At 45.6% G+C, this 26,077-nt stretch overlaps 1 protein-coding gene across 1 annotated transcript in view; it reads right to left on the bottom strand.

Moving 5' to 3' along the window:
- The window catches only part of LOC140457057 (ephrin type-A receptor 7-like), a 46,223-nt gene that overhangs the window by 7,427 nt on the left and 12,719 nt on the right, over positions 1-26,077 (bottom strand). The window contains exons 4-12 of the mRNA XM_072551015.1: positions 23,109-23,270; positions 18,702-18,861; positions 15,740-15,819; positions 14,752-14,847; positions 13,293-13,373; positions 8,664-8,756; positions 4,575-4,696; positions 2,100-2,209; positions 253-412 (exon numbers count right to left, since the gene is read on the bottom strand). Of these exons, the coding sequence (XP_072407116.1) occupies positions 253-412; positions 2,100-2,209; positions 4,575-4,696; positions 8,664-8,756; positions 13,293-13,373; positions 14,752-14,847; positions 15,740-15,819; positions 18,702-18,861; positions 23,109-23,270 (1,064 nt within the window). The remainder of the gene's footprint in view (positions 1-252; positions 413-2,099; positions 2,210-4,574; positions 4,697-8,663; positions 8,757-13,292; positions 13,374-14,751; positions 14,848-15,739; positions 15,820-18,701; positions 18,862-23,108; positions 23,271-26,077) is intronic.

Here is a 26,077-nt window from a genome sequence, read left to right as displayed (position 1 = left end):
ACTGCTATGCTCTTCCAGCACCACTAATCCAGTATTTGCTTTCCAGCATCTGCAGTCATTGTTTTTACCTCATGAATTCTTCTACTGTTCAAAAATCTATCTTTGCCTTAACAACATCCTGTGGAGCATCTCCAGCACCACAAGGCAAGGAGAGGACCAGAAGCTATGCTCACTTCTCTGCCAACCCTGAAAATAATTCCTGGTCTCTCTTCACTCATACCTCCAGCAGCTAAATACAAAAACGTGGCATACCACATCACTTTTTGTTGTGTAGATCGACTCTGCCATGCTCTCAATGGCCATCCATTTCACAGGCATCTTTGAGACTGCCCTCTGCCGATAGTAATTACTGGCGTAGATCTTTTTAGACAACCCAAAATCAGCAACGCAAACCCGCATACTGTCACATAACCTGTGCAAAAGGAATTAGAGTTAGAGAGAGGAGACTATTCATGTAATTAACCAGAATGCTTTCTGCACTCATTTCCAGTGCTACCCAGCCTGCTGCGCCAAAGTCCTTCAAAAGTAGTCTCGAGTGTTTCAGTCCTGAGATTCCTGAGTACAATCCCAGCAGTGACAACCCACCCTAATTCAGCACTGAACAGTCTCACGTGGGGATGTCATAGACTAGTTGGTGTGAGTGAATAGAAATCACCTCAAACTGACACAGAGTAGAAAGCTGTTCTCCAAGGCTACTGTTTGAGCAGATTTGAAGGAACATTATTCCATGTCTAACTCCGTGCTATAAACTGTCCTGGGAGAGTTTGATGGTGAAAATGTAAATGGAGCTTTACATTGAATCTAACCGTGTGTTGTAACTCTCCTGAGAGTATTCAACAGGGTGTAGACAGAGCTTATTCTGTATCTAACTCGATGCTGTGCCTGTCCTGGGAGTGTTTGATGGGTACAGTGTAGAGAGAGATTTACTCTGTACCTAACCCCGTGCTGTCCTGAGAGTGTTCAATGGGGGCAGTGTAGAGGGAGGTGTACATTGTATCTAACACTGTACGGTAACTGTCCTGGGAACGTTTGATGGGAACAGTGTAGAAGAAGCTTTACTCTATCTAACCCCATGCTGTCCCTGTCCTGGGAGTGTTTAATGGGGGACAGTGTAGAGAGAGATTTACTCTGTACCTAACCCCGTGCTGTCCTGAGAGTGTTCAATGGGGGCAGTGTAGAGGGAGGTGTACATTGTATCTAACACTGTACGGTAACTGTCCTGGGAACGTTTGATGGGAACAGTGTAGAAGAAGCTTTTCTCTATCTAACCCCATGCTGTCCCTGTCCTGGGAGTGTTTAATGGGGGACAGTGTAGAGAGAGCTTCACTCTGTATCTAACCCCGTGCTGTCCCTGTCCTGGGGAGTGTTTGATGGGGGACAGTGTAGAGGGAGCTTCACTCTGTATCTAACCCCGTGCTGTCCCTGTCCTGGAGAGTGTTTGATGGGAACAGTGTGGTGGGTGCTTTACTCTGTATCTAACCCCGTGCTGTCCCTGTCCTGGGGAGTGTTTGATGGGGGACAGTGTGATGGGAGCTTTACTCTGTATCTAACCCCGTGCTGTCCCTGTCCTGGGTGTGTTTGATAGGGAAAGTGTGGAGGGAGCTTTACTCTGTATCCTGCTTGACCACGCCCACTCCTCACCTCACAACTCTACATGGTCACTTTGCAAAGGGATTCACTGGGTATCAACTTATGATTTTTTTTTGGTATTTTCGAATCAACCTGTTCAGAGATGTTACGACCTCTAGAGTAGGTGGGAATATGAACCCATGCCTCCTGGCTCAGAGGTAGGGACACTACTACTGCACCAGAAGGGCCTAGCCCGTGTTTTTCATTTAATGCCATGCTTGACCTAGTTCAGGTGCTAAGACTATTTTAGTGCTCCTGTCAGTGTTTCTAATGTGACCATCTAAATCATCACGGAGTCCAAGAATCAAATGAAAGGTCATAATGGTGTGTATGGCTTCGTTCCATCTCGGGCAATTAAAAACCCAAATGGTGGTGGGTTATTAAAAAGGGAGCTAAATGGGCTGCCAAAGAAGATAATCACAAACCCTGAATGACAAACCCAAGCCACCTAGGGGCTAAACACGACTCACATGCAATTCCGAGCTGCCAGGTCTCTGTGTAGAAAGCCTTGGTTACTCAAATACTCCATCCCTGAGGCAATGTCAATCATGAACTTCAGGATGACCTGCAGAGGTATGTACTAGGAAAAGAAAGAGATATTGTCTTAATGTCAAGCACGTTGAAACATTTCCAATATTCGGTCCTGATTTCAGCAATGCGTTAGCACCATCTCGTCTTTGAATCAGAACACTTTGGGATACAGCTGCCAACCTAGAAACCTGAACACTTAATCCAGGCCAACATTCCCAGTGCAGTACTGAGGGAATGCTGTGCTATTTGAGATTCTAAATAAAATTTTAAGCTCAAGTTTCCATCTGACTTCTCAGGTGAACCACAAAAGTGCCATTGTATTTGAAGAACAGCTAAGTAGTTTTGACTGCTATCCTGGTCAATGCTTAACCTTCAATCTGTTGTTCATGAGACCTTGCTGCATGCAAACTGGCTGCTACGTTTCCCACAGGACAAAATGGTGCCTAAACTTCAAAGTAAGTGGCTACATATCTCTATGGGGTACCCGAGATAATCAAAGGTCCTATATAAATCACAACCTAATTTCTCTTTGACTCTATAGAGATCCCTTCATTCTATTCAGCCTCTATACTCATCCCTACACATCGACCAATAGCCCATTTTTAAACATTCATTCATGGGATGTGAGCACCAACGGGCTGGACCCAGCATTTATTGCCCATCCCTAGTTGTCCATGAGAGGGTGGTAGTGAGCTGCTTTCTTGAGCCATTGCAGCCCATTTGCTGTAGGTAACTTGCAAAACCATTTTTCCAGGTTTTACCCAACAACTGGTGTTTGGTGTTCTCATAGCTTTCAAAAGGAGTGATGCAATCTCTGAATATCTCCATCCTCTAGGATGGGGGAGCCTAGTGCATTAGTGTGAGAGATATAGCTAAAACATCCACAACGGGATGATCCTATTCAATCTGCTTTAGAATCAGTTTCCAGTCTTCAGCCAATTCGGTTCATCCCATGTTATAGGTTATAAGACCTGACAATAGCACTGTGCTCCAGAACTTGCCGGACCCCTAGCCAAGCTACAACACTGGCATCTAGTCGACAACATGGAAAATTGTCCAGGTAGGTCCTGTATATAAAATGCAGGACAAATCCAAACCGGAAATTACCACCCAATCAGTCTACTCTTGATCCTCAGTAAAGTGATGGAAGGGGGTCATCAACAGTGCTCCTAAGCAGCATTTGCTTCGCAATAACCTATTCACTGACGCTCAGTTTGAGTTTTACTAGGGTCACTAACCTTCTGACCTTATTATAGCCTTGGTTTAAACATGGACAAAATAGTTGACCTTCAGAGGTGAGGTGAGAGTGACTGCGCTTGACGTCAAGGCCTCATTTGTCCTCAAGGAGCCCAAGCAAAACTAAAGCCAATGGGAACTGAGGGGCAGGGGGTTTGGTTTGAGTCATAAATTGCAAAAAGGAAGGTGGCTGTGGTTGTTGGAGGTCAGTCATCTCTGCAGGAGTTCCTCAGGCAAAAACAATGCAAAACCTGCTCCATCAATGACCTTCCCTCCACCATAAGGTCAGAAGTGGGGATATTCACTGCTGACTGCACAATGTTCAGCACCATTCATAACTATTCAGATACTGAAACAGCCTGTGTCCAAATGCAGCAAGACCTGGACAATATCCAGGTTTGGGTCGACAAGAGGAAAGTACCTTTTGCACCACGTTAAGCGCCAGGCTGAAACAGCAGCTCAGAAGCCAGGAATTCTGCAGCACGTAACTCAGTAATTTGTTTCACATAATTTAGAATCAGTTTCCAGTCTTCAGCCAATTCGGTTCATCCCATGTTATAGGTTATAAGACCTGACAATAGCACTGTGCTCCAGAACTTGCCGAACCCCGAGCCAACCTACAACACTGGCATCTAGCCGACAATGTGGAAAATTGTCCAGGTAGGTCCTGTATATAAAATGCAGGACAAATCCAAACCGGAAATTACCACCCAATCAGTCTACTCTTGATCCTCAGTAAAGTGATGGAAGGGGGTCATCAACAGTGCTCCTAAGCAGCATTTGCTTCGCAATAACCTATTCACTGACGCTCAGTTTGAGTTTTACTAGGGCCACTAGTAAAGGAAGCACCCTGATATATTTTACATGTTTAGAAGTGCTATATAAACACAAGTTGTTGTTGGAGACTGGGCAGATTCCCAGAGGAAGAGCGGATAGGTGCGACAGTTCTGTTCCAACAGAAGCCCAGCAGCAGGATGACCTAGCAATAGTCCCTTGTCTTTGTGATCCAGAAAAACCGAGGGAGCAGTGGCTAACTCACACCCACAAGTGTCCAAGTCCTGAACAGAGGCCTGGAAAGAAATGGAGCAATGAACCACAAAAAGTAGGAGCTGACTACCGGTGGCCTCATGGCTGTTGCTATGGGTTCCAATGGATTAATGTGAATTAGATCCAGTTACCACAGGGTTTTTTCTGTGCCTTGAGTTGAGGAGAAAGCTGCGGAGGTCTCCGTGAGGCATGAAAGGAAGGATGACCATCGGCATTGGTATTTGTCCTGCAGAGCAAACTTCGAGTGATATCCCTATGGAAAATAGAGAAATAACCAATGTCAACCCACAACCACTGAGCGTTCCCAGTAGGAACAGAAAATAATTGATGATATTTATGCTTTATTGATCAAGGTGTACATATAAAAAGTGAGGAAGTTATGCTGAACCTTTATAAATCACTGGTTTAACCTCAGCTGGAGTATTGTGTCCAACTCAGGGCATTACATTGTAGGAAACATTTTAAAGTCCTAGTGAGGTTGAGTGGTGACGTTATAGAGTTTGTAAAACAACGAGGGCTGTAGATAAGGTGAATAGTAGGTGTCTTTTCCCGAGAGTGGAGCATTTCAAGACTAGGGGACATATTTTTAAGGTGAGAGGAGAAAGATTCAAAACAGAATGAGGGGCAACTTCTTTTACACAGACTGTGGTTCGTGTGTGGAATGAATTTCCAGAGGGTGTGGTGGATGTGGGTGGGGTTACAATGTCTAAAAGACGTTTGGATAGGTTCATGAATATGAAACGTTTCAAGGGATTTGAGCCAAACACAGGCAGATGGGACTACTTTCGTTTGGGATTATGGTCAGCACAACTAGTTGGACGAAAGGATCTGTTTCCGTGCTGTATGACTCGATGACTCTAAGTGCTTAGAAGAAATGTATACAATGCTGAATGGTGTACCAAGATCTCAATTACATGTAGAGACACAAGCATGGTTCTGTTTATATGTACATGTGAATTAAGATCAGGAGTAGACCACTTGGCCCCTTGACCCTACTCCACCATTCAGTAAGATGGTGCTGATCTGTTAGGGTGGCATGGTGGCTCAGTGGTTAGCACTGCAGCCTCACAGTACCAGGACCTGAGTTCAAGTCCTGACTCAGGTGATTGTTTTTGTGGGGTTTGCACATTGTCTACATCCCACAATCCAAAGATGTGCAGATTGGGGTGGATTGGCCATGCTCAATTGCCCATTGTGTTGGGTACATTAGTCAGGGCTGAAGAATCCTGAAGAAGGGCTGATGCCCGAAACGTCGATTCTCCTGTTCCTTGGATGCTGCCTGACCTGCTGCGCTTTTCCAGCAACACATTTTCAGCTCTGATCTCCAGCATCTGCAGTCCTCACTTTCTCCTCCTACATTAGTCAGGGGTAGGTGTAGGGGAATGGGTCTGGGTGGGTTACTCTTCGGAGGGCCACTCTTCGGAGGGCCGATGTGGATTTGTTGGGCTGAAGGGCCTGTTTCCACACTGTAGGGAATCTAATCTAATCATGATTACCCTATATTTCTGCTAACTCTCATAATCCTTAACTCCCTCACTTATCAAGAATCTACCTTCCTCTGCCTTAAAAGTATACAATGACTCTACTTTTACTTCCTTTTGAGAATTATGGCCGTCTGAGAAAAATAAATTCTCCTCATCTCTGTCATAAATGGGTGACCCCTTTATTTTTAAACAGCAGACCCTATTTTTCGATTCTCCCACAACAGGAAACACACTCTCCACATCCGCCCCTCAGGATCGGATACGTTTCAATCAAGTCACCTTCTACTCTTCTTACCTTAGCAGACACAAGTCTGTCAAGCCTGTCCTCAGAAGAAAAGCCAGGTATTACTCTGGGAAACCTTCTCTGAACTGCTTCCAACACATTAACATCCTTCTTTATTATAAGGTGACCAGTACTGGACACAGTACTCCAAATGGGATCCCACCAAATGCCCTGTGTAACTCAAGCATTGCCTCCCAAGTTAAAGTGGAGATTTAATCAGGAGCAGGGGGAGGGGGATCAATAATCTATTGTCACAAACTTAAGGCAGGAGAAAATGAGGACTGCAGATGCCGGAGATCAGAGTCGAAAAGTTGCTGCTAGAAAAGCACAGCAGGTGAGGCAGCATCCGAGCGGAATTTCCAAAAAGCCACTGGATAGATCTTAAGAAGAAAACACTGCAAGGCTATTAGAAGAGGGCAGGGAAGTAGGACTAATATTCAACTCTTTCATGGATCTAGTAAAGGCATAATGGGCCAAATGACCTCTATCTGTGCTTTATGATTCCATGATTCTAAAATCACAAAATTTGTTTTCTTTCTCATTCATTCTGTTAAGATTCTGATTCTATAAAGCCTAAATCTACTTTAGCTTAAAAGCTTGCTCCCACAGAATCAGACAGTATGGAAGAGGCCCCTCAGGGGGTGGGGGAGGCGGCCAAAACTGTTCTAAATCTACACTTGACCCACTTCCCAGCACTAGGCACAGAGCTTTGAATATTGTGGGATTTCAATTGCTCATCCAAGTACATTTCAAAGGTTATACCACATCTTGAATGCTCTTTTTCCAGTTGATAGGCAAATGGAACCTAGTCATTTGATCCTATCTCATCTCCAGACATCATTCATCAATTGAAACTTGTTACAAATACTCTATCCTACCTTTAATATAAGGTAAACATGGAGAAAATTATTCTGTACATGCGGGAGACCAAAGTTAGAACTAAATGTCAGCACCTCCCAAAGCTGCAGCCAGGTACGTGAACAAGAACATGACATTCAAGCAACTACCGTCACTTCCAAATTCCCCTCGAAGCCAGACACACACATTAGCACAACAGAACCCCCCTGGTCCTCACCTTCCACTCCACCAACCTCTGTATGCATCACATCATCCTCTGCCATTTCTGCCACCAGGAATTAATTTCCATCTCCAACCCTTAACCACTTTCCCTCCGTAAAGATCGTTCCCTCCGCGACTCCCTCATCAGGTCCACGAACCCTGACAACCCTCCCTCCCTTCCTGGCACCTTCCCCTGCCACCGCAGGAATTGCAAAACCTGCACCCACACTTCCTCCCTCACCTCCATCCAAAGTCCCAGAGGAGCCTTCCACATCCACCAAAGTTTCACCTGCAGTTCCACACATGTCATTTACTGTATCCGTTGGTCCCAATGTGGTCTCCTCTACATTGGGGAGACAGGACGTCAACTCGCAGAGTGCTTCAGAGAACATCTCTGGGACACCCGCACCAATCAACCCTACTGCCCCGTGGCCGAACACTTCAACTCCCCCTCCTGCTCTGCTGAGGACATGCAGGTCTTGGACCTCCTGCATCGTCACTCCCTTATCACCCAAAGCCTGGAGGAAGAACGCCTCATCTTTCACCTCGGAACACATCAACCCCAGGGCATCAATGTGGACTTCACCAGTTTCCTCATTTCCCCCTCCCCCCACCTTATCCCAGTTCCAACCTTCCAGCTCAGCATTGCCCTCATGACCCATCCCATCTGTCCATCTTCCTTCCTATCTATCCGGTCCACCCTCCCCTCTGACCTATCACCTTTACCCCCACCTCCACCCTCCTATTGCACTCTCAGCTCTCTTCTCCCCAGCCCCAACCCCACCCATTTATCTCTTCACCCCCGAGGCTCCCAGCCTCCTTCCTGATGAAGGGCTTTTGCCCGAAACATCAATTTTCCTGCTCCTTGGATGCTGCCCGACCTGCTGTGCTTTTCCAGCACCACACTCTTGATATTATTTCCTTCATCATTGTCAAGTCAAAATCCCGGAACTCCCTAACAACAAGATTTTTACCCAAAGATTGCTGCAGGGGTGAAGAAGCATTTTTTCATTTAGTGACGAGCATCAAAACTCTGGCCTTGCTAGTAGCACAATTGTTTTGTTTTAAAATAAAGCTTTACGTTTAATTTCTATGCAAGTAATTCTTCCAGTAAGAGAGGCAAAGGACGTAACCTACCTGGTGAAAACAACTCTACTCAAAGTATGGCCTTTGAATGACCTCTGAACTGGCTCCTATAACAGTCCCTGGCTGATAAATGTGGCTCTGAGCCTCAGTTAAAGCCCTTCCTGGCTGTTGCCTACACTGGGATTTATCACAGACCCCCTTCCTATCCTTGATCACCAGCAAAACAAGGCAGATTTGTATTAGGAAGCAGGATTGTCTCAGTTTCCCAAGTGAAAACACATGTCATTGGCAAACTCCACGCTTTGTACCGATAAGTCTGAGGACATTTGGATGGTTGAAGCCTTGCATCAATTCTGCTTCCCTTAAAAAGGACTCCAGCTCTGGCTTTGAATCAAGTCCCTCTGAAAGAGAACAAGAAGATTTCAAAACAATGTAATCCCGTGAAAGATGCATTGCAATAGAATGTTAATTGTGGTCTTGACTCATTCTCAGGCCAGGTTGGTCGTTTCAAAAGTTATGCCTGTGGTAAAAGGGAGCTCCAGACGTCTCTTTCTTGTGGATAGAGTTTAACGACTTCTCAGTCACACAGCTCATTCCAGACCTTGGTGTTGCAAGCACTGCTTGTACAGCTTCTACCTGGCTAATCTGGCACTGTCTGGTCCTGCAACCTCACTGCTTCTGAACATAGAACATAGAACAGTACAGCATAGAACACGCCCCTCAGCCCACGATGTTGTGCTGACCACTCATCCTCATGTATGTACCCTCAAATTTCTGTGACCATATGCATGTCCAGCAGTCTCTTAAATGTCCCCAATGACCTCGCTTCCACAACTGCTGCTGGCAATGCATTCCATGCTCTCACAACTCTGTGTAAAGAACCCAACTCTGACATCCCCTCTATACTTTCCTCCAACCAGCTTAAAACTATGACCCCTCGTGTTAGCCATTTCTGCCCTGGGAAATAGTCTCTGGCTATCGACTCTATCTATGCCTCTCATTATCTTATATACTTCAATTAGGTCCCCTCTCCTCCTCCTTTTCTCCAATGAAAAAAGTCCGAGCTCAGTCAACCTCTCTTCATAAGCCCTCCAGTCCAGGCAGCATCCTGGTAAACCTCCTCTGAACCCTCTCCAAAGCATCCACATCTTTCCTATAATGGGGCGACCAGAACTGGACGCAGTATTCCAAGATGGTCTAACCAAAGTTTTATAGAGCTGCAACAAGATCTCATGACTCTTAAACTCAATCCCCCTGTTAATGAAAGCCAAAATACCATATGCTTTCTTAACAACCTGTCCACTTGGGTGGCCATTTTAAGGGATCTATGTACCTGCACCCAAGATCCCTCTGTTCCTCCACACTGCCAAGAATCCTATCCTTAATCCTGTACTCAGCTTTCAAACTCGACCTTCCAAAATGCATCACCTCGCATTTATCCAGGTTGAACTCCATCTGCCACCTCTCAGCCCATCTCTGCATCCTGTTAATGTCCCGCTGCACCCTACAACAGCCCTCTATACTGTCAAAGGTTTTCTTTTTTACGTTTCGAATATTTACTTCCTTCGTAATTTTTCACAAATGCAGTTCGGTTCTATAGATAACAAGAAAACCAATAAACATTGGAGTTTGGCTCTATCCAAATAAACCAAAGACATCTCTTGCACATACAAGACTATATTTACATACATTTGAGGAACTGGGAGGGTCTGATAGCTGAACGGACACCCAATTAACTTCAGCAGGAAGACCTTAGACAGCAGTCTTCCCCACTACACCTTGGTGGCAGCTGTCCCAAGCATCAGTGCATACGTCAGCATGTAGCCCTGGACCTTGGAATGTGCCAGTCTGCACTCTCAGTCGAGGTCAACTCCTTGCTCTGGAAAACCAACAAGTTTTGGGCACAGAAAAGAGCGTCTTTGACTAAGTTGACGGTCATCCAGGCGCAGTCGATGTTTGTCTTGCTGTGCGTCCCAGGGAACAGACCATAGAGCAGAGAGTCCTGTGTCATGGAACTGCTTGGGATGAATCTTGACAAAAACCCGCATTGCTTCTGAAGGTTTTCTGAAAACCTTGTAGTTATCTGTGCCCTACCCTCCTAAAAGCTGCACCAGTGTGAACCTTTCAATGAACATGGGTCAGATTCCAAGTGGCCTTCAATGGTCTTGTGAGCAGTGGCAGTGTCCCTACCTCTAGGATAGAGGGTCCAAGTTCAAGTCCAACTTACCCCAGAGGTGTGTCACAACAATGTGATCCTCGCCCAATACAAGCAGCTGCATCACTGGTTCATACAAAGTTATTGTTTGGGTCATGAGATCATTGCGTCTGCACATGCCCAGTCCGCACTCACATAAAGCATTGTGAGCAGCTTAAAGACTGCAACACTGACAAAGCAGATCATATTCATTCTCGAAAGTAACTGCTTCACATCTCATTTTATGTCGGACATCAATTTGTAAACATGATAAAATAAACTCCTGTGCTGACTCTGACCTGAGACCTCCCATGGTCCTGGGAAATCTGCATCCAGATCTGAGGCATCCAGATTACACAGGTTCAATCGAATATCTTATGATGTACTTCTGGAGCAGGTGGGACTTGGACATGGGCCTTCTAGCCCAAGGTAAGGACACCATAACTGCCAAAAGTTCCTCAGAATAGATATTTTCCTAATCAACCATTTCAGGGAATTTTTTTAATATAAACTTATTACGACAGATCTATCCCTGTAACCAACAACATCCCATAGTGGGATTTGAACCCAGACCTTCTGGGCTATTGCACTACAAGATATTTTCAATAGCAATCTGTTCAGAGATGTTATTACATACCTCTGGAGCAGGTGGGACTTGAACCCAGGTCTCCTGGCTCAATGGTAGGGGCAATACCACTACACCACAAGATTTTGCTGTGCTCCTAGCTATTTTCCTGATCATCCTGTTTAGAGATGCTCTTACACAAGAAGGACTTGAATCCCCATTCTCCTGGTCTAGAGGGAGAGATACTGCTACTGCATCACAAGAGCCCTATATCTGGACTGCCTCGCAGTTTCTCTGCACTTTAATGACATAATAATGTGGTGAACGTAACAGTTGATGCCTGACTTGTGTACATCAATCATCCTCCCCTACCTCATGTCCTGTTTTAATGGCTTCCTTCAAAGCCCAAAGATTCAATGAATAAACAACATCTTTGTGTAGATGTGAGCCTGATTATTTCCATTCCTTTGCTATCCGGCAGCTCAGTTGGCTCCGAGAGCAGAACGGTCTTATGCTAGTTGTTTAACTAACAGCTTTGTGATAACAAGTTACGTAAAAAACTTTCCCCTTACATCTCCTTTGAACACTCCCCCCTCACCTTCAATGTATGCCCCCTAATATTAAACATTTCAACTCTGTGAAAAAGATTCTGACCATCAACTCTATCTATGCATCTCCTAATTTTATTGACTTCTATCCCCCCAGCGTCTGCCACTCCAAAGAAAACAAACCAAGTTTTTCTGGCCCTCTCCTTATAGCTCACACCCACTGATCCTCTCTGCTCCCTATCCAAAACCTCCACATCCTTCTTGTGATGTGATGAGCAGAATTGAATGCAATACTCTAAGTGTGAACTCACCAAAACTTTATAAAGCCGCAATATAAGATGAGGACTCTTGTACTCAATTCTCTGACCAATAAAGGCAAGCATGCCATATGCCTTCTTTACCAGCCTTCTACTTGAGTGACTACTTTCACATCTTCAACATTCTTCCACTACTTACATAACAATGCATGCCCTCTGTCAAGGGAAGGCCACCAGCGTTCTCAAAGGTCCATCCACCCTGGCAATGTTTTTCTACAACCTCTACCATTGGGGAGAAGGTACAGAAGTCTGAACACACACAGCAGCTGGTTTCGAAACAGTTTCTACTCTACTGCTGTTATAATACGAATGGAATCACAAACTCTTAACATTCGGCTGTACCTGAGTTTTTGTTTTTGCTGCTGTTTACCTATTATTTACTATCTATGCTACTTAACTCTGTGATCTGCCTGTATTGCGCGCAAGACAAAGCTTTTCACTGTGCCTCAGTACACGTGACAATAAATTCAATTCAATGGTATGGTCCCTGCCTCGGAGACAGAAGGCCCCGATTCATGACCCACCAGCTTCGGGGGAGGGGGGGGGGTCATAACATATCTGAGCAGGTTGATAGAAAATATCTCAAATTCATTCTCTATTGAAGCAGAACATTTTTTGTTACATACATGACAACACTACAACACAAGAGAATAGACAGTGTTGAAATGAGGTAATGTTTTGCTTTACAACAATATGCTACTAGAATGTTTAATGTTGTTTGATGCATTTTGTGCGGTATTCTTAAACCTTCAGATCAAATTCCTCCCTTCATCCAATTCATTCCTGTTTTCTCCCACTGCAGAGAATCCAACTGACTAACCCTCTTCCTATTCATTTCCACGACACAGAATCCCAGCCGACCAACACCCTTACCATCGACTCGCACTGTTCAGAATCCCAACAGATCAACCTTTTTCCACTCACTCCCACTGCACAGAATCCCAACAAATTAACACCGTTCCCATTCACTCCCACTACACAGAATCCCAACGGACTAACCCCCTTCCCACTCACTCCCACCAGACAACATCCCAATGGATCAACCTCTTTCCTATTCACTCACATAGGATCCCAACTGGGCGAATTCCATTCCCATTCATTGCTACCATCTAGAATCCAAGCCACTTCTTGTTCATTGCACATCCCATAGATTCCAAAGGATCAAATCTTTTCCTCCCCGTATAAAATCTCAACGGATCAAATGTCCCATCGCTCAAAGACTTCAATACCAAATACCTTTTCACCAGTTATCTTAACCCACTGCAGCAGGTCTTAAATTCTTCAAGATGTGACTCCACAGGTTTCTCACTTACGTTTCATTGTCTTAACAGCGACGTTCTGGTTGATGCCCGTGGATTGCTTGAGTATTCCTTGGTACACTGAGCCAAATTCGCCTAAATACCAGGGATAAGAGACAGAAGGGTCAGCACACCAATACTGTTCCTGCTGCCATGAACAATATCATCCTCTGAATTAAACTGGAAAACCTTGTTGGCAATTGCTGAGCGCTCTGCCTAGCATGGTACTGACCCCTGCACACCTGGATAGCCTGTACCAAGTTAGCCACTCTCAGGTAAGACTGTACTTGAGGGGGAATGAGCATTTGGAGTGTTATTTTGTTGATAGGCGAGAAGAGAGACAGATGTTTGACAGTGGTGGGAGTGGGGAGGAAACCAGAGTTCCTGCACCTGATCTTTTCCCAGTGACTTCAGTTGTGAAAAGCACTTGACAGGTAGCAACAGAATCGAGTCGCACTGTTGTGACACCCTCACGATCAGTGGAGGCTCAGACACAGAGGTCCTGGAAGGATTTAAGTGCTCGTCGAGCTGTGGTACAGCAAGACAATGCCACCAGGAAAAGATGGGAGGAAATGAAACCAGACATTGAATTAATGAGAAACGCAAAGCTAAGGGCATGAAGCAGAAGAGACGGCAATGGGCATTTCAGAAGCAGAGGTCAAAGAGCCATTGTCTTTTTGGAGATGTACAGCAAACCTTCCTCAGTCCGTTGAACCATCATTCACATACGTGCTGCTTATCACGGATGCAACCTTTGTGATCTGAACACAGCATATGCATGTATTGCCTTAGGGGTCAGCTGCAGACAGAGTGGGTAGCATCTTCTGCCTCTGGGCTGGAAATGCTGTGACCAGGAAGAGAGCTGTGGCACCATGTTAATGTCCATGGACTAGTAATCCACCCTGGACATGGGTTCAAATCTCACCTATGGCAGCTGGTGGAATTTGAACATGATTCCTGGAATTCTATAAGGGTGGGAAATTTGCAGTCCTTACCTGGTCTTGCCTACATGTGACTCCAGATCCTCAGTGATAAGCTTGACTCTAAAATAGGCTAACTACATAGTCCAAAGGCAATTAGGTTTGGACAATAAATGCCACATCCCATGAAACAATACATTTTGAAAATGTCACACTTCAGAGACATGAGGACCTAATCGATGTTGACACTCTCAGTTGTGTCTTTTGGGCTTGATAACTTGAGGTCCAGCTGCCTTCTCAGTCAGACAGAAAAGATCCCACAGTTACTAATCATAAACATACAGGAGAGTTCTGGTCAATATTTATCCCTCAAACACCTCACTGATGCAATTTGGCTGATTGCTGTTTGTGGGAGCTTGCGGTGTCTGAAGTAGGCTGCCAGGTTTCAACATTTCGACCAGTGACGACGCTTCAGAAGTACCTTGTTAGCTGCCATGCATTTTGTTGAGAAAGGTGCTCGATAAATGCAAGGCCTCTTTCCTATTTCCACATACCTTCGCCAAGGATTTGACCCAGGGACAGAGAGCTCCTTTCCACCATCACCTTCTTCAGGTTCAGCTTCAGAGAGTCACTGATACCGAGATGCTGCCCTAGAGAAAAAAAAGCAAGATGTGATCAGAGGAGGCAGTGTACGGCAAGAAGACGTGACAAAGAAATGTGAGCGTGTCAGAGAGAAAGAGAGAACAGGGACAAGGGTGGAGAAAGAGGAGTGGCAGAGAAGCACTAAGACCAGTATGAAAGAAGGAAGGAAAGGAGTACATAAAGTCATTGAGTCATAGAGATTAACAGCACAGAAACAAACTCTTTGGCTCAAACTGCCCAAGACATCCAGTTTTCTCAATTAAACTAATCTCACTTGCCTGCGTTTGGTCCATATCCCTCCAGACCCATCCCATCCATGGACCTGTCCGAATGTTTCTTAAATGACAAAACTGGACTCACCTCTACCACTACCTCTGGCAACCCGTTCCAGACACTCACCACCCTCTGTGTGAACAAATTGTCCCTCTGGACCCTTTTGTATCTCTCTCCTCTCACCTTAAACCCATGCCCTCTAGTTTTGGACGCCCCTACCATTGGGAAAAGCTGTTGGTTAACTACCATTTCTATGCCTCTCATGATTTTATATACCTCTATAAGGTCACCCCTCAGTCTCCTCTGCTCCAGGGAAAAGAATCCCAGCCTCTTTTTATAACTCAAACCTTCTAGTATAGGTAGCATCCCAGTAAACCTTTTCTGTGCTGTTTCTTGTTTAATAATATTCTTTCTACAGCAGGGCGCCCAGAACTGCTCGCATGTGGCCTCACCAACGTCTTATACAGCTGCAACAAGACATCCCATCTCCGACACTCAATGCTCTGACTGATGAAAGCTCCACGCCAAAAGCCTTCTTCACCAGCCTGTCTTCCTGTGACTCCTGCCTACCTGAATACTTGTACAGAAGAACATACGGACTGAACCGTGGCCAATCCAATGACTTACATCGGCCCTCTTCAGTTTCCTTCCTGTAGGATCTTCCTGTGTTGAGTGGGACCAGCTGCGATTTTGTTACTGTTTTGCACCTGGGAAATGAATTGTGCAGAGAAATCTATTCAAGACAAGTTAAAACCTTATGGTCACATACACTTCCTGCCCAGAAGAGCATACTTTCTGCTGTCAAGTTGGTGTCCCATATTTTGAGTCAACTTTTTCCATTATAAATTTCTATGGTCTGCATGTGTAATAGAAGTTACCCACATTACATTGAGTCTACAGCACAGATACAAGCCATTCAACCCAACCTCTCATGTTGGTGTCATTCTCCATTGATACTTCTCTCTTTGTCTCACCCATTGGTTTTTAACCCAATAATAACTCTTTACTATTCCTTTTTTGTTCATGCGTTTATCTGAGATGTAGCGAACAGGAGCAGCAGTCGGCCATTTGACAGATCGAGCCCACTTTGCTATTGGTATGATCATGGCCCGATCCCCAATTGCAATACCACCCTCCTGTGCTCCCCCCATGCCCATTCAGTGTTTAGAAATGTATTTCTTTTTTAAGTATTTAGTGACTTGGCCCCAACAGCCTCATGTGGTGGAGCATTCCACAGGTTCATCAGCTTCTCAGTGAGGACATTTCTTCTCAACACCGTGCTAAATGTCCCCTTCTACATCCTGAGACTGAGTCATCTTATTCTCAACCCCCCAGGGCATGTATCAGCCCTGCATCCAATCTCTCCAGCCTGTCAGAGTTCTTTGTTCAATGCAATCACCTTTCCCTTCCAAACTCCAGGGCATATAGGCCGGGCTGACCCAGTCTCTCCTCACATGACAAACCCTGCCATCACAAAGATGAGCATTTACTATACTCCCTCCCTCAGAACGATACTTCTTCTGAGGTAAGGAGACTAAAGCTGCACAAAATACTCTAAGTCTGGTCTCACCAAGGCTCTGTACAGCTGCAGCAAGATACCCCTGCTCTTGTACTCAAATTCTCTTGCAACAAAGGCCAGCATATCATTTACATTCTTAACTGCTTGCTGTACCTGCATGCTTGCTTTTAGTGACCGGTGTAAAAGGACACCCAGTGGGTTCCTTTCTATATAAAATTTCCCAATCTATCATAATTGAAGTAATACTCAGCCATTCTGTTTTCCTACCAAAGTGAATAACTGCACACGTATTCATGTTATTTTCCTGTTCATGCAACTTGTCCAAATCACCTGTTTAGATTCGCCACTTTAATTGTGTCTATGTATCTATCAATGCTTCTGCACGGGCTCGATGGGGTGGAATCTAGAACTGGGGGCACTGTTTCATAGTAAAAAGTTTTAGGATTGAAATGCAAAGTAATTTCTTCACTGAGAGGGTGGCGAGTCTTTGGAATTTTCTACCTCTGAGGGTGGTGCAGGCTCAGTCATTGAATACATTCAGGATATAGATCAATAGATTTCTAGATATTAAAGATACCAAGGGGTCGGGATATAATGGCATTCAGGTAGAGGATCAGCCAACAATCCAGTTGAGGAGGTTCAATGGGCAAAATGGCCTATTCCTACTTCTATTTTCTATGTTCCTATTTATCTCCTCTGCTTTGTGTGGGCGTGGGTATATCAGAGTGTGTTACAGTGAGGGGTGTGGGGTATATCAGAGTGTGTTACAGTGAGGGGTGTGGGGTATATCAGAGTGTGTTACAGTGAGGGGTGTGGGGTATATCAGAGTGTGTTACAGTGAGGGGTGTGGGGTATATCAGAGTGTGTTACAGTGAGGGGTGTGGGGTATATCAGAGTGTGTTACAGTGAGGGGTGTTGGGTATATCAGAGTGTGTTACAGTGAGGGGTGTGGGGTATATCAGAGTGTGTTACAGTGAGGGGTGTGGGGTATATCAGAGTGTGTTACAGTGAGGGGTGTGGGGTATATCAAAGAGTGTTACAGTGAGGGATGTAGGGTATATCAGAGAGTGTTACAGTGAGGGGTGTGGGGTATATCAGAGTGTGTTACAGTGAGGGGTGTGATGTATATCAGAGAGTGTTACAGTGAAGGGGTGTGGGGTATATCAGAGAGTGTTACAGTGTGGGGTATATCAGAGAGTGTTACAGTGAGGGGTGTGGGGTATATCAGAGAGTGTTACAGTGAGGGGTGTGGAGTATATCAGAGGGTGTTACAGTGAGGGGTGTGGGATATATCAAAGAGTGTTACAGTGAGGGGTGTGGGGTATATCAGACAGTGTTACAGTGAGGGGTGTGGAGTATATCAGAGAGTGTTACAGTGAGGGGTGTGGAGTATATCAGAGGGTGTTACAGTGAGGGGTGTGGGATATATCAAAGAGTGTTACAGTGAGGGGTGTGGGGTATATCAGAGAGTGTTACAGTGAGGGGTGTGATGTATATCAGAGAGTGTTACAGTGAGGGATGTAGGGTATATCAGAGAGTGTTACAGTGAAGGGGTGTGGGGTATATCAGAGAGTGTTACAGTGTGGGGTATATCAGAGAGTGTTACAGTGAGGGGTGTGGGGTATATCAGAGAGTGTTACAGTGAGGGGTGTGGAGTATATCAGAGAGTGATACAGTGAAGGGTATATCAGAGAGTATTACAGTGAGGGGTGTGGGATATATCAGAGAGTGTTACAGTGAGGGGTGTGGAGTATATCAGAGGGTGTGACAGTGAGGGGTGCGGGGTATATCAGAGAGTATAACAGTGAGGGAAGTGGGGTTTATGAGAGAGTGTTACAGTGAGGGGTGTGGGGTATATCAGAGAGTATTACAGTGAGGGGTGTGGGGTATATCAGAGAGTGTTACAGTGAGGGGTGTGGGGTATATCAGAGAGTGTTACAGTGAATGATGTGGGTTTGATCAGTGTAATATCAGTGTTACTTTAAGGGGTCTCGGGTAACTCGGATTAGAGTGTTACGGTGATTCTAATTGCCTGATGTGTCTGTTCCTCAGACAGGATTTAATTCTTACTTGTCCTTCATTTTCATTCTCCAACTGACAAACAAGCCAATGAACAGCACTATCACCAGCAGTGCACCTCCAAATGCTGCCAGTATGACCCTAGACTGTAGATCTCCATTGTGAATAGTTGGTACAGCAGTTTTGGTGGTGAGGTCTTGATTCTCAATCTCTGTGTGATACAAACAGAAAAATTGTTAGTGAGGATTGTTAACAAGTGAGATAACTGCCTTCAGTAATGCAATGACCATGTCTTTCACCTGTTCCAATGAGCTAGCCACCAATCATTGTCTACATTTAATATAGTTAGGTAATAACCCGCAAGGAACTTATATTCTGTACAGAGATTTCTCTTTCTTTACTTTTTCCTGGGATGTGGGCATTATTAGCAGAACAAGCAGAGTGGCTCATTGGTTAGTGCTGCTGCCTCACAGCATTGGTTCAATCCCAGGCTTGTGCAACTGATAGAGTTTGCATTTTTGGGAAAGCAAATCTTCGCAGGACTTATACACTTAATGGTAAGGTCCTAGGGAGTGTTGCAGAACAAAGAGACCTTGGAGTGCAGGTTCATAGCTCCTTGAAAGTGGAGTCGCAGGTAGATAGGATAGTGAAGAAGGCGTTTGGTATACTTTCCTTTATTAGTCAGAGTATTGAGTACAGGAGTTGGGAGGTCATGTTGTGGCTGTACAGGACATTGGTTAGGCCACTGTTGGAATATTGCGTGCAATTCTGGTCTCCTTCCTATCGGGAAGAAGTTGTGAAACTTGAAAGGGTTCAGAAAAGATTTACAAGGATGTTGCCAGGGTTGGAGGATTTGAGCTACAGGGAGAGGCTGAATAGGCTGGGGCTGTTTTCCCTGGAGCATCGGAGGCTGAGGGGTGACCTTATAGAGGTTTACAAAATTATGAGGGGCATGGATAGGGTAAATAGACAAAGTCTTTTTCCTGGGGTCAGGGAGTCCAGAACTAGAGGGCATAGGTTTAGGGTGAGAGGGGAAAGATATAAAAGAGACCTAAGGGGCAACTTTTTCATGCAGAGGGTGGTACGTATATGGAATGAGCTGCCAGAGGAAGTGGTGGAGGCTGGTACAATTGCAACATTTAAGAGGCATTTGGATGGGGATATGAATAGGAAGGGTTTGGAGGGATATGGGCCGGGTGCTGGCAGATTGGGTTGGGATATCTGGTCGGCATGGACAGGTTGGACCAAGGGGTCTGTTTCCATGCTGTACATCTCTATGACTCTATGACTCTATCGGTGTGGGCTTCCTCTGAGTGATCCAGTTTCCTCCCACAGTCCAAAGATATGTAGGTTAGTGTGCACTGGCTGCACTATGTTACCTATAGTGTCCAGGGGATGTGAAGACTAGGTGAGTTGGCTGCTGGAAATGGAGGGAAGGTGGGCGAGATGCCTTTTGGAGAAACAGTGCAGACTCAAAGGGATGAATGGCTTCTTCCTGCACTGTAGGGATTCTATAATTTATGCCCATCCCCAAGTACCATTGAACTAAGCAACTTACTAGGCCATTTCTGAGCCAAACACATTCCCTTCCCTTAAGGACATTAGTGAACCAGACGAGTTTTTCAACAATAGTTTCACGGTGATCATTGGATTTTTAATTCCAGATTTTTATTGAATTCAAATTTCACCATCTGCCATAGAAAGATTATCTGGATTAATATTCCAGCGATAATACCACCAGGCCGTTGCCTCCCTGCTATCAGTGCAGTAATCTACATAATCTACACTTGATGAGCTCTTACTTTAGGGATCTGCTGTTCAGTTGAGAGATTTGTGTTACCTTCACCATACACTCAATTTGTCCCATGGATACAGAAAAACACAGATGTGTGATATTATCGTCCATTGTCACATCAAGCAATAGGTTTACTGACTCTGGGATCTACCCAATGGGTGCAGGAGACCTTGGGTTCCTCCACTAGGATCCTATTTACCCCCCCTGTGTATATGAAGGTGGAAGGGAGCTGTTCATCACTCTGGTTGATATCACTGACTGATGTGACTGATCAACACCATTTGTTTGAAACCCTAAAACCTCCCCAGATGGATGGACTGTCACCATTGTTTCAAAAAGTGGTCAAGGTTACTCGTAAAAACATGTTAATGCATTAATTTGCGATATCGCACTGAACAACGTCTACCCCAAGGGAGCCCTAGCATCGGACCATACCTACCAGTGTTCCCAAGTTAAAAACAAATAAAGATTTGTAACAATAAAGAAAATCAACAAATCCCAAACTGCATTACAACCAATCAAGGGCTTTGGAAGTGGAGTAACCTTTGAAATATAGCTGCCAAATTGCACACAGCATGCTGCCACAAATAGAAGTATGATAATGACCGGGTAATAAAGTTTAGTGATTTCAGTTGTGAGACCTCAGGTCCTGTTTTTCATTGAAAAAGGACATTGAATGTTTATATCCAGTTGAGATGGGCTTCTGTTTGATAGTGCCTCTGGAGAACAGCACCTCCTGCTGTGCAGCACTCCCTCAGTACTGCATTGGGACACCTCCTGCTGCACAACACTTCCTCAGTACTGCATTGGGACACCTCCTGCTGTACAGCACTCCTTCAGTACTGCATTGGGACACCTCCTGCTGTACAGCACTCCTTCAGTACTGCATTGGAACAATTCCTGCTGTGCAGCACTCCCTCAGTACTGCATTGGGACACCTCCTGCTGCGCAGCACTCCCTCAGTACTGCATTGGGGCACCTCGTGCTGTATAGCACTCCCTCAGTACTGCATTGGGACCCCTCCTGCTGTACAGCACTCCCTCAGTACTATATAGTAGCACCTTCTGCGTTTAGCACTCCCTCAGTACTGCACTGGGACACCTCCTGCTGTGGAGCACTCCCTCAGTACTGCATTGGGGCACCTCGTGCTGTATAGCACTCCCTCAGTACTGCATTGGGACACCTCCTGCTGTGCAGCACTCCCTCAGTACTGTATTGGGGCACCTCGTGCTGTGTAGCACTCCCTCAGTACTGCATTGGGGCACCTCATGCTGTATAGCACTCCTTCAGTACTGCATTGGGACACCTCCTTCTGTACAGCACTCCATCAGTACTGCATTGGGGCACCTCCTGTTGTACTGCACTCCCTTAGTACTGCATTGGGGCATCTGCTGCTGTATAGCACTCCCTTAGTAGGGCCTTGGAACACCTCCTACTGTACAGCATTCCCTCAGTTCTGCATTGGGACACCTCCTGCTGTGCAGCACTCCCTCAGTACTGCATTGGGACACCTCCTGCTGTATAGCACTCCCTCAGTACTGCATTGGGACACCTCCTGCTGTACAGCACTCCCTCAGTACTGCATTGGGGCACCTCGTGCTGTATAGCACTCCCTCAGTACTGCATTGGGACCCCTCCTGCTGTACAGCACTCCCTCAGTACTATATAGTAGCACCTTCTGCGTATAGCACTCCCTCAGTACTGCACTGGGACGCCTCCTGCTGTGGAGCACTCCCTCAGTACTGCATTGGGGCACCTCGTGCTGTATAGCACTCCCTCAGTACTGCATTGGGACACCTCCTGCTGTGCAGCACTCCCTCAGTACTGTATTGGGGCACCTCGTGCTGTATAGCACTCCTTCAGTACTGCATTGGGACACCTCCTTCTGTACAGCACTCCATCAGTACTGCATTGGGGCACCTCCTGTTGTATAGCACTCCCTCAGTACTGCATTGGAGCACCTCCTGCATATAGCACTCCCTCAGTACTGCATTGGGACACCTGCTGTACAGTACTCCCTCAGTACTGCATTGGAACACCCTCTGCTGAACAGCACTCCCTCAGTACTGCATTGGGACTCCTCCTGCTGTACAGCACTCCCTTAGTACTGCATTGGAACACCTCCTGCTGTACAGCACTCCCTCAGTACTGCATTGGAGCACCTCCTGTTGTACAGCACTCCCTTAGTACTGCAATGGAACACCTCCTGCAGTACAGCACTCACTCAGTACTGCACTGGGACACTTCCTGCTGTACAGCACTCCCTCAATACTGCAATGGAACACCTCCTGCAGTACAGCACTCACTCAGTACTGCAATGGGGTGTCAACCTAAACATTGCATAAAAACCCTTGGCTGAGACTTGAATTTACAAACTTTTCGCTCAGAAGATGGAAGCACTGCGCATTGATCCATGGCTGATGTGTGATTTTGATGATTAAAGGTGTCAAAGGTTATTTGGCAATAACTGCACAGAAAAATCAGTGAATTGTAGCAGCTGTAACAGTAGTACATTGAAGCACAGAATGGCTCCCCCCACCTCTCCATGATATATGCAGCTTCCAATGTTTTCCAGATTTACTTTCTACCCATGGAGAAAGTACTTCAGTGTATATCTCCTATTTCACACGAACACTCACAATTTTCGCTGTAATGCTTCTTACCATTGGCAGTGCAAGCAGCCGACGGAGAGTGTGCCTCAGTCCTGTTGTAACCACTTAAACATGGGCAGGAGACAGAGGCCTCAGTATCGGAATGACTGTTGGTGGGGCATTTGGTGCAGTCTCGGTGCCCTGGTGTGTCCTTGTAATATCCTATTTTACAGGCTGTGGGAGGGACAGAATAAATCAATAAACGGTGAGCAGGTAAAAAATAATCAGTTCTGGATTGTTAAAAAAAAACACTTGAATTTATATAGCACCTTTCCTGACCTCAAGATGTCCCAACACACTTCAGAAGTACTTTATAAGTGCTCGGATTATTGTGTTGCCAGCAAACTCCCTCAAACAGCAAAATGTTAACAACTGAGTAGTCTGCATTTTTCTGTCGATCAATATTAGCCTGGACACAGGGGAGAATTCTCTTGGTCTTTCTTCAAATAGCATCATGGAACTTTCCATGGCCCCCTGAGAGTGAAAAGGGATCTCAGTTGTACCTCAATAATGCAGCACTCTGGCACTGGGGAATGTCAGTCTAGATTACGTATTTGTGTTCGAGTCCCTGGTGTGAGACTTTGTTAGCCCTGATTTGACTGGATTCAATATTGTCTCTTTAACATTCACGTGGACAGACAAAGCCCTTGTTTTAATGTTTTACCCAAGGGGAGACATTGAAATGGCCATAAAACTAACTTCCAGTGACAGAGGTGTGGGTTATAAAGAAATACTGTCGAAACTTGGATTTCCATCAATAAGAGGCAGCAATCCTACCTAAGAATATAAATACTGTCGCGTCAAGAGCAGATCAGAGGCTAGGAATCCTGCAGCAAGTATCTCACCTCCTGACTGTCCACCATCTACAAGGTACAAGTCAGGAGTGTGAACTATTCCCGATTGTCCTGATTGTAGAGGTCCCACCTTCTTCAGAAATATTCCCAGTGATCCAGGAATCTAAAACCCTCCCTCCTGCATCAATACTGTGCAGCCATCTGCTCCATTCTCCTATTTCTGTATTCGCAAGCCCTTGGCACGGGGAGTAATCCTGACAGGTTTTGTTTTCTTATTCAACTGTGGGCATCGCTGGCTAGGCCAGTATTTATTGCCCCCATCCCTAGTTGCCCCTTGAGAAGGTGGGGGAGGGTGAGCTGCCTTCTTGAACTGCTGCAGTCCATGTGCTGAGGCTTGACCCCCAATACCCTTAGGGAGGGAATTCCAGATTGTGACCCAGCAACAGTGAAGGAGCGGCCGATATATTTCCAAATCAGTGGCTCGGAGGGGAACCAGAAGGTGGTAGTGTTCCCATGTCTCTGCAGGTCTTGTCCTTCTAGATAGAAGTGGTCATGGGTTTGGAAGGTGCCTATCTGAGGAACTCTGGTGAATTCCTGCAGTGCATCTTGTAGATGGTACGCACTGCTGCTACTGAGCGTCGGGGGTGGAGGGAGTGGATGCTTGTGGATGTGGTGCTAATCAAAACCTCTGATTGCAACCTTTGAGGTCCTGCTTTTTAATCTACTGCTTGGCAAGACCTCATCCCTTGCCCTGCCTACGCTGCTGGTTCCCTTCAGTACCACAACCTCCATCTTATCACCATCCCCCATCAGGATTCCCTGTAGCAGCTCAACTGACTCTGGCAGCAGAGGAGCAACACAGCAGCTTGGAGTGACAGAAATGATTAGTTTCAAAGACCTCCTCCATGTATAGGGACAGCGTTGGGATAGAATTGGTCCTGAGAAGCTTTGAATGGTATGAAGCTGATGATTGAATGCAGACTCCAGTCGAGATTGCATGCAGAGTTCCATATTACTATCAGTCTCGGTTTCTCAATGAGAACATGTTTGGGCTGGTGACTACTTTGTGTTGAAATACAGTCCTCACCACAAAGATAACGTAAAAAGCAACCTCTTACACTCTGTTAGTGAGATTGTGAAGGTTTATAAAGAGACTCACAGTCCCAGTTCCACACCTCGACCGCACCACTGCATAGAAATCAATAATTATTGTCTAAGTGGAAGAAATAGGAACAGAAGTACTCCATTCAGCCCCTTGAGCCTACCCTGTTATTGAATGCCTACAGTGTGGAAGCAGGCCATTCAGCCCAACATGTCCACACCGGTCCTGCGAACAGTATCTCACCCAGACCCATCCCTTAACCCTATCCCTGTCACCCTGCATTTCACATGGCTAACTCACTTCCCGCACACCCCTGGACACGATGGACAATTTCCCACGGCCAATCCACCCTAATCTGCACATCTTTGGACTGTGGGAGGAAACCGGAGCACCCAGAGGAAACCCACGCAGACACAGGAAGAACTCCACACGCACAGTAACCCAAGGGTGGAATCAAACCTGGGTCCCCAGTGTTGTAAGGCATGTGCCAACTCCTATCGGACTTGAAACATTAACTCTGTTTCGCCTCCTATAGCTGCTACCAGATCCACTGCGTTTCCCCAGTGCTTTCTGTTTTCATTTCAAATCATACATCTGCAGTACATTGCTTTCATATAGTGTGGATGTTTGCCCTTGCGTATTCATATATAGAATAATGAGGAAAGATTTAACTTTATATAGCGCCTTTCACAGATGTGGGCTGTACCAGGTGTTTTATAGCCAATTAAATACTGTTTTGGAAGTGCTGTCACTGTGCTAATATATAGAAATGTGGCTGCCAACTTGTGCACAGCAAGATCCCACAAAACCAGATGTGGTGAATGACCAGCCAGTTTGATCCATGTACTGTTTAAGGGATAAATTCAAGTTAAGAAACTGCAAGGATTCACTATTGTTTTTCAAAATAGCTGTAGATTCATCAAGTCATACAACACAGAAACTGACCCTTCAATCCAACTCATCCACACCGACCAGATATCCTAAACGGATCTAGTCCCATTTGGCCCATAGCCCTCTAAACCCTTCCTATTCATATACCCATCCAGGTGCTTTTTAAATGCTGTCATTGTACCTGCCTCCACCAC

This window comes from Chiloscyllium punctatum, chromosome 31 (genome assembly GCF_047496795.1).
Source record: "Chiloscyllium punctatum isolate Juve2018m chromosome 31, sChiPun1.3, whole genome shotgun sequence".
Taxonomy (NCBI): domain Eukaryota; kingdom Metazoa; phylum Chordata; class Chondrichthyes; order Orectolobiformes; family Hemiscylliidae; genus Chiloscyllium; species Chiloscyllium punctatum.
The sequence above is the reverse complement of the archived record's forward strand: the minus strand, read 5'-3'. Positions and strand labels throughout refer to the sequence as shown.